We start from the raw sequence: 9,013 nt of genomic DNA, 5'->3' as shown, positions 1-9,013 counted from the left end.
CTTTGCTAAAGTAAGGAAACTTTGCTTCCTTTGATCCTTTTAACAAGCGTTGGTTTTCACGAGACTCACTGGCGCATGCGCAGCGCTGACCTCATACCTCATCAGTCCGGAGCTGCTTCTGTGTACAACTGCTGGCGCAAGCCACATTAAAGTGATTATTACGTTTTGAATATGGATATTTTTCTTACAAAAACACATCGATTCGCTACAGGAGGCCTTTGTTCACCCCCCGGAGCCGTGTGACACATTTTTTTTATTTTTATGGATGGGCACTTTTTATTTAGTTTCTTTTGGACTAATGCATGGAACTCCCGCTGAGTGGCATTAAACAGCTTGGAAGATCAAAGACCATTTTTAATATAACTCCGACTGGATTCATCTGAAAGGTGAATATATACACCTAGGATGACTTGAGGGTGAGTAATTTATGGGCTAATTTTCATTTTTGGGTGAACTAACCCTTTAACTATTTTCTGCAATTCTCCAGCTGTGATCCATGGAGAGTTTTTTGCCACTCAAAATATCCTCCTCATATTGTATTAACATAATATAGACACAGACAATATACTGTAGGCAAATTTGAAACATTTCCTGTTGATTGGAACTTAATTAAAGGGGTCATATGATGCGATTTCAATTTTTCCTTTCTCTTTGGAGTGTTACAAGCTCTTGGTGCATAAAGAAGATCTGTAAAGTTGCAAAGACTAAAGTCTCAAATCCAAAGAGATTCTTTATAAAAGTTAAGAGTCAACCACACCTACCTAAAACGGCTCGTTCTAACACGCCCCCACATGTCTACATCACTATGTGGGAAGATTTGCATAACGCCGCCCAAATGTTCACGCAAAGAAAGAAGGCGTAACTTTTATTCTCGCTGTAGTATTGTTGTTGTCGCCGCCATGTCCTGCAGACGCTGTGTGTTTCGTTGTGAAAGCGAAACTACTTTGTTTGGTCTTCCAAAAGAGGACGATGTGTCCAGCGCATTTTATGGAGGACTGTTTCCTGATCCTGGGAGAGTAGACTATAATGCCGGCTGTTCTGACTCACAGACTGTATAAGTACGTTTTTTTATATTTAAAGAATTTGCCACTGACGATTCAAACGTGAGTTTTGAGCAGTGTAGAGTAGCTACTTTGTTGTTGTTTGTCATTTCTCCGATCACAAATGCAGACATGGTTTTATGTTACGCTCCGGCCGGACACGGCATCACAGTATGGTGAGGGGCGTAACATTTCCGTCACACGCTTGAGGTATTCGGCCAATCACAACGCACTGGATAGCTGGCCAATCACAGCACACCTCGCTTTTCAGACCGATGAGCTTTGTAAAAATCGACGTGTTTCAGAAAGGCGGGGCATAAAGGAGAAACAATAATGTACAGTATGTGGAAAATAATGTGTTTTTTTAACCTTAAACAGCATAAACACATTTCATTACACCAAATACACCAAATAATGTTCTTTTTAGCAGCATCATATGACCCCTTTAAACCCTGTCCGGGAAACCACTCCATTGTGTTTTAATTCATACACATTAATTCTGCATTATGAACTTGCACTCTTTTTTAACATGTTTGTTTTCATCACATTTGTTACTATTTAAATTATCTGGTAAAAATAGTACATTTCCATGCCCTTGTGTGATTATAGACAGCAGCCTGGGACTTTTATTTTGGTGTGGAGATATGACGTCACAGGCATGTGTTGTGATTCGGCTGAAGGACGGTTTGTGTTTTAAGAATTTGTTTTATGCTTAAATCCATAGAAACCGTTCAGTGTAAAGTCACAGAGAAACTCCTGGAGAAGCAACTATTATAAAGATGGAGTTTATTAAAGAGGAGAGTGAAGACGTGAAGATTGAAGAAGCATTCAGAGTCAAACATGAAGATACTGAGGAACAAACAGGTTGGTTTTCATTCTCAAAGCTGAACTCACTCATCTGATCCTTATTAAAATCTCCAGCTCTACAGAAATAGATAATGTAAAGAAGTACAGAAGTAACTTAACCCTGGTAAGCTACCCGTTGTTTGGGTTGTAAACTCAGGATAAGGCAATAAAATGTGATTTTGTAACAACACGTTTTATGTACAAATGTAATTTTATTCACTGTATTAAAGTTTTTACTCTACATTTGTGCAGTTTTAAGGAGATTTCAATGTTTTATGTTAATAAATTATTAAATAATCCTTGTAAATAAATTAATATATCTATCTATATACACACACATACATTTTTTTTTTTTTCAAAATAGTCATTTGTTAAATTTACTTTAAAAAAAAAAAGAAGATGAGAGATAACATGGACAATCTGCCATTGTTCAGTGTAAGATTTTTGACATCTTAAAAGTAAAAAAAGAAATATAATTTGAACCAGTAGATGGCTTAAAATGATATGATTGTATCGTCTCATCCTTTCATTCTCTCTCTCTCTCTCTCTCTCTCTCTCTATCTTAAATCTCTAGTAGGGTTATAAGAATGCAGCATTTCCGATATGTAACACGGGGCAAGGTTGGGTAGACATTTGTAAACAAATAGGAGGATTTTCAAATTGATCCTAAAATGAACTGGGGGTAGGGCTGTGAATCTTCACGATTCATAGGTTTTCGATTCGATTCAAGAACCATTTTTGCAAATTCAGAACGATTCGATTCTGCATTCTTTAAGTGCATTCACAGGATTATTTAAATGCTTCCCCTAAATTCTTTAAATGCTTAGTCCGGGGGCAAATTACACAGCAGCCTTAATGGTTACAGAACCATAGGATGGAGGAAAAATACACTTGTGCATTGTTAGATGCTAGTTTAATGATGCTGTGGCATGGCATGGCGTATGTAGAAATGTATGTAAGCCTAGATTTAACAAAAGAGCTTTAGAAGTATTATGTATAGGCTAACATTTTGTCACACCAGGGGCGTAGCCATCATTTCAGAAGTGACAAATGTCAAATACAATAATTTTATATATGTATGTATGTTTTATTTATTTATTTTTCCCAAGGAATTCTTATTTCTTACTTTGAATTTGCTATAAGAAATCAAATCCACAGCTGGACAATAATCAATCATTTGTAATCTATATTTTTTTCCTAATGGCAGTCTGTATGATTGTTTTATATACTACAAACAATTATTACAATTTTCTGCACAGAATAAGGTAGAAAATATACTTTATAGTTTCTGTACTGTAATCAATGATATGTCAATTAGCACTGCATCATTCATAAATTATTTATTTATTGTGTTTATTGTCTTAACGTTTCAGTTCATTCTGCTTTTTATACAGCTGCAGATATAGCTTGGCATGTCTTAATTCTATGAGCACGAGATCACTTCTCTTTCAGTGCAAAAACTTCTTAATTAACAAATTTTCATAAAATAAAATGCTATAGTATTAAACAAAGGCCTCCTGTAGCGAATCGATGCGTTTTTGTAAGAAAAATATCCATATTCAAAATGTAATAATCACTTTAATCTTATTCTTATTAATCAAATTAATGAATCTAATTAGACTTCATCAGTTCAAATAAAAATGAATGAAAAGTGTCAATTTGCGGCATTAAACAGATTTGTACACGTCAAAGTAGACATTCATGGGCAGCCAATGAAAACCATAGGCTGGCATTATGCAAATTACCAAAATATCAAGGAAAATTTGAATTCTCAATTCATGACCCCTTTAATCCCAGGACACACCAAGCTGATGTCAAAGAACTAGTGGCAACAAAAGTTCACAGTGTTGTTGCGTCGGCTGCGTCTGCGCATTTGAATGCACCAAAAGGACTAAAGACGATTGTGAACTGTGTGTGCTTGAAAGTAAATATCTGTCAATATCAGCACGTATCAGTAGTCTATTTTCGTCATTAAAAAAGGGAAACCAAAACTAGGACTGTAGACATACAAACCGTAAACAAAGCAACGCTTGCTTACCATTTGAATATCAATCACGCTATTCTATTTCGTAATTTGCCATCAGCTCATGTTTTCATTAAAATATTCATGCATTCGAATGCTCGAGTATGGTGACATAAAATAAGAACAGCTTTCTCTCTGTACTGTCTTGACTTCCTTATATAAATAAGCCACAGAAGTCTGGGGATTCTGTTCTCTGGAACAGTGAAACAGAACTGAAACTTGCTGGTCCTATTCGGAGGAAGAAAAATGAAGCATAAGCGGAAAAGAATACTTTTGTTGCCTACAGTTAAGCATGGTTGTGGCTTGGTGATGCTCTGGGGCTGCTTTGCATCCACTGGCACTGGAAATGTGCAGCATGTGGAAGGCAAGATGGATGCACTGAAGAATCAGGAAATCATAGGAGAAGACATCTTGCCGTCTGTGAGGAAGCTGAAGCTTGGGCGTCATTGGACCTTCCAACACGACAATGATCCCAAGCATACTTCAAATTCCACCAACGCTTGGTTGCAGAAGAAGTCCTGGGAGATTCAACAGTGGCCATCACAGTCACCTGACTTGAACCCGATAGAAAATCTCTGGTGGGATTTGAAGAAGGCGGTTAAAGCACGAAAACCCAAGAACATTTTTATTGTGGCCAGCCTAAGGCGCACCTGTGCAATAATCATGCTGTCTAATCAGCATCTTGATATGCCACACCTGTGAGGTGGATGGATTATCTCGGCAAAGGAGAAGTGCTCACTAACACAGATTTAGACAGATTTGTGAACAATATTTGAGAGAAATAGGCCTTTTGTGTACATAGAAAAAGTCTTCGATCTTTGAGTTCAGCTCATGAAAAATGGGGCAAAAACAAAAGTGTTGCGTTTATAATTTTGTTCAGTGTATAACAGAACGATGTGTTTAAAGAGAATAAAAAATAATATCAAAAAGAGATCGGTCCTGTCTGTTGTTTATTAATTCCAGTGATAACGTTCTACTATGTTGTCCGTTGACGTTGTACATAATCATGTCACTGGAACTCGAGTGATCACTGTCCCAACGTGCAGTGAGTCAGGGAACTTACCAGTGATCGAATTCGTGTACACGATCTACTGATTCACGAGCTCGGGAGCTGATTGAGACGCACCCATTGTTTTCTATGAGCGTACACACACCGGTGGTGCCATTCGGCATCTGTCGGCGGTGCCTATCAACGACTCAAAACAATAGCTGCATCCCAAATGATGCACTATACACTATGCACTTATACACTATGTACTCAACCATGCAGAGTATGCATTATAAAGTTATTCTGTCATTCATAATCAGAGTCTGATAGCCCCTCTCCTTTGCTACGTAAAGTAAGTGCGACAGTTGAGTGCATGAAGTGTCCAACATTCCACACTTTGTTTTTTTGGTTATTTAAGTGCATCATCCGGTTATTTAAAGTGCACTTTTTCTTTTTGGAATTTTCAGTGTGATTGCACTACTCGCACTATTTATACTACAAAATGTCATAGAATAGTGCATAAGTACGCGATTTGGGACGCACCTAATGTAAACACGTGGCGCGACGCAGCGCTGTGCTTCTCGTCCGTTATGCGACCAGCTTCAAAGTTCGGTGCTGCGTTGCTTTGTTTACTGCAATTACCAGGGAAACAGTTATAGGTCTGCAGTTCTGAAAGTGCCACCTGCTGGCAGAGAATGAATGTAGTTTTCAATAAGGCTGTTGTATGTGTGTATTAGCGGCTCATACTATTTTATAGGACTTGCTATTCAACTCTGTATATTATTATTCTTAAGGAATTATGTAGTTGTTTAATTGTATACACTTAATTATTGTCCTAGCCAACTCCTAACCCGAAGCATACCCGTTTACATTTTTTGTAAATTTCCGTGCAGCTCAGCTTCCGAAGATGCATGAGTTCTGGGCGATTCTAGCCAAACGTGCACATCTATGCAGGCATTTGTGTGAAACAGAAGCAGTTTAATGTAAAGTTCAAACGCCATCTGGTGCTTCTTGACACTTTGACGGAAAACAATGCTTAGTTTTTTTTTTTTGCATAGTTTGTCCAAGGAATTTTAATTGAAGTGCGTTTTATTTTTATTGTATAAAAATAGAATTCGAATTAATGTAGACACTATTTATACACTATTTGCTTTAGGGCTGCATGATTAATCGAATGCTATTGTCATGCGCATCTTGTCAGTAAAGCCGGTTCTGTGATTAGTAGTAAATCTCCAGCACGTGCTTTCAGATGGAGCAGCATTTACTACACAAAGCCGTAGTTCACTGACAAGCTACGCAAAATCGCGTACATAATTGCAGACGATTTAATCGCGCGATTATGAAATCGAAGAAATCATTCTGCGATTATGAAAGCTGTTTGCATAGCTTGTCCATGAACTACGACTCCGTGTAGTAAATGCTGCTCCTTCTGAAAGCACGTGAAAATACCACATTTAATACATTTTTACTCCAGACTCACTTCATAACGTCAGTCGAGTGTTTGAAATAAATCCTTCTGTGAGATGTGGCTTCTTACACAGAATAAGACACACAACATATTTCATAGCCTTTATCACTGCTTAGAATACTATGACAATTAGCATTGCATTATTATATACTTTATTATAATAAAAGTTATAATAAGACGAAATCCGATAAACCATATATTGTCGTAGTCGTGTGTTTATTAGTCACGTTTTTCTGCGAGGCGTATTTGGAGTTTCTGCGCGAGAGTCACACAACATATTTCATAGTATTCTAAGCAGTGATAAAGGCTGTGTCGATTAGCATTGCATTATTATATACTTTATTATAATAAAAGTTATAATAAGACGAAATCCGATAAACCATATATTGTCGTAGTCGTGTGTTTATTAGTCACGTTTTTCTGCGAGGCGTATTTGGAGTTTCTGCGCGAGAGTGCCCTCTGGCCTTCGGATGGAGATTTACTACTTATCACAGAACCGTGCTTCACTGAAAGATACGCATGACAATCACAGCTTCTGCCTAATCACGATTTATCGCCTTTGCGATTTAATTTAGATCAAGCATGCAGCCCTAATTTGCTTAAAGTTGTTTTTTGTTTAATGCGAAATAAACCCAAAAGCTTAAGATTATTTTAATCAATTCATCAACTCATTAATCACGCGAGAAGTCTTGTACCGGCAAATTACTTCTTCTCACCGGTGAATCAGAGGACAATTACTCCTCGTCACCCCCTGTAGTTTCAAAGAACAGTACAACGGCGAATGCGACAAGTATAAAAGCTTCGTCTGGAGCAGGGCGAAAGTATAAATCCCGTTTGATGCCCCTGGGTATAGGATCTAGAAGCTTTACATGTCTTAATGTTTTGTTGTTTGTAGTTTTGTGCCATTAAACTGGTGTTAATTTGCATTTGTCTCTTTTTGCCTTAGACCTGATAGTGCTGAAAAAGGAGAGTGAAGTGCAGATGGAAATGGAAGAAGAAGATCAATATAAGAATCATGATTTCATAACAGAAGAAAAAACTTTTAGTTGCTCCCAGAGTGAAAAGACTTCCTCACGGAAAAGGGCTAAAAAGTCAGGAATTAAAAGTAATTTCACCTGCCAACAATTTGAAACGCGTTTCAACCAAAATGAAAAGCTTAAGGTCCACACGAGAGTTCACTCTGGAGAGAAGCCTCGTACCTGCCAACACTGTGGAAAGCATTTATCTAAAAAAGAAAGCCTTAAAAGACACATGAGAGTTCACACTGGAGAGAAGCCTTACACGTGCCTTCAGTGTGGAAGGTGTTTCAGTTTTAAAGGAAACCTTAAAGTTCACATGAGAATTCACACTGGAGAGTGCCCTTTCATCTGCCAAAAGTGTGGAAACCGATTCGGTCTTAAGGGGAGCCTTAAAAAGCACATGAGAGTTCACACTGGAGAGAAACCTTACACATGCTCTCAATGTGGAAAGTCTTTTGCTCAGAATGAAAGCCTGAACAGACATATTAGAATTCACACTGGGGAGAAACCTTACACGTGCTCTCAATGCGGAAAGACGTTTGCTCAAAACGTAACTCTTAGCAGACACATGAGAATACACAATGGAGAGAAGCCTTACACATGCCTTCAGTGTGGAAGGAGTTTCACTCAAATTGGAAATCTCAAAGTCCACATGAACGTTCACACTGGAGATAAGCCTTTCACCTGCCAACAGTGTGGAAGAAGTTTCTGCCATAAAGGAAACCTTAATTCCCACATGACAGTTCACTCTGGAGAGAGCCTTTTCACCTGCCAACAATGTGGAACAAGTTTCACTCAAAAAGGAAGCTTTAACAGACACATTGTAATTCACACTACAGAGAAGCATTTTACCTGCCTACAGTGTGGAAGGAGTTTTGATCGACATGAAAACTTTAAAGCCCACATGAGACTTCACTCTGGAGAGAAATCCTACATGTGCACTCAATGTGGAAAGAGTTTCAAGCAAAAAGGACCCTTTAAATATCACATGAGAATTCACTCTGTAGAGACGTCCTACACATGCCCTCAGTGTGGAAAGAGTTTCAGTCAAAAACGACACTTTAAAGACCACATAAGAATTCACACAGGAGAGAAACCTTTCACATGCCAACAATGTGGAAAAAGTTTCAACCGAAAAGGAACTCTTAACAGGCACATGAGAACTCACACTGGAGAGAAGCCATTTACATGTGGTCACTGTGGAAAAAGTTATAGATATAAAAGAGCCCTTAAGTGCCACATGAGAATTCATGTATGAGAGAACTGTTTTTGTATGTTGTGTGGAATTCATTTCACAGACAGGAAACACTTCATGTTTGGAGACTGTATAATGCGCTGATTATTTGTTACAGTACTAAATCACCTTAGAGTGCTAAATTCCCTATTAATTTCCAGTGACTATGAGAGGAGTAAAGAAGCCAGTCATGAACTTCCACATCATTGCATTCTGTTTTATTCACAATTTGTACAGTGTCCCAACTTTTTTGGAATCGGGTTTGTAGATTCATTGTATTGATTAGTCTAATGAAGAATGAACTAGTTACAGATTTATACTTCAGTTGACATGTAAAATTGTATCTAATAAAATGCATATAACAGTGTATGCGTGCACAAAATAATAAACGATAA

The 9,013-nt window shown here is 37.8% G+C and overlaps 1 protein-coding gene across 1 annotated transcript; it reads left to right on the top strand.

Moving 5' to 3' along the window:
- Positions 1 to 1,819: 1,819 nt before the first annotated feature.
- Positions 1,820 to 8,807, top strand: LOC107570305 (gastrula zinc finger protein XlCGF57.1-like). Its single transcript, XM_016256525.1, has 2 exons — positions 1,820 to 1,904; positions 7,312 to 8,807. Exons 1-2 carry the CDS (start codon positions 1,820 to 1,822, stop codon positions 8,640 to 8,642), a joined length of 1,416 nt encoding a protein of 471 aa, XP_016112011.1. The 3' UTR covers positions 8,643 to 8,807.
- Positions 8,808 to 9,013: the final 206 nt, after the last annotated feature.

The sequence above is a fragment of the Sinocyclocheilus grahami genome, unplaced genomic scaffold, assembly GCF_001515645.1.
Source record: "Sinocyclocheilus grahami isolate Dianchi unplaced genomic scaffold, SAMN03320097.WGS_v1.1 scaffold1439.1, whole genome shotgun sequence".
Classification (NCBI taxonomy): domain Eukaryota; kingdom Metazoa; phylum Chordata; class Actinopteri; order Cypriniformes; family Cyprinidae; genus Sinocyclocheilus; species Sinocyclocheilus grahami.
Note: the sequence above shows the minus strand (reverse complement) of the source record. Positions and strands in the feature narration are given on the sequence as shown.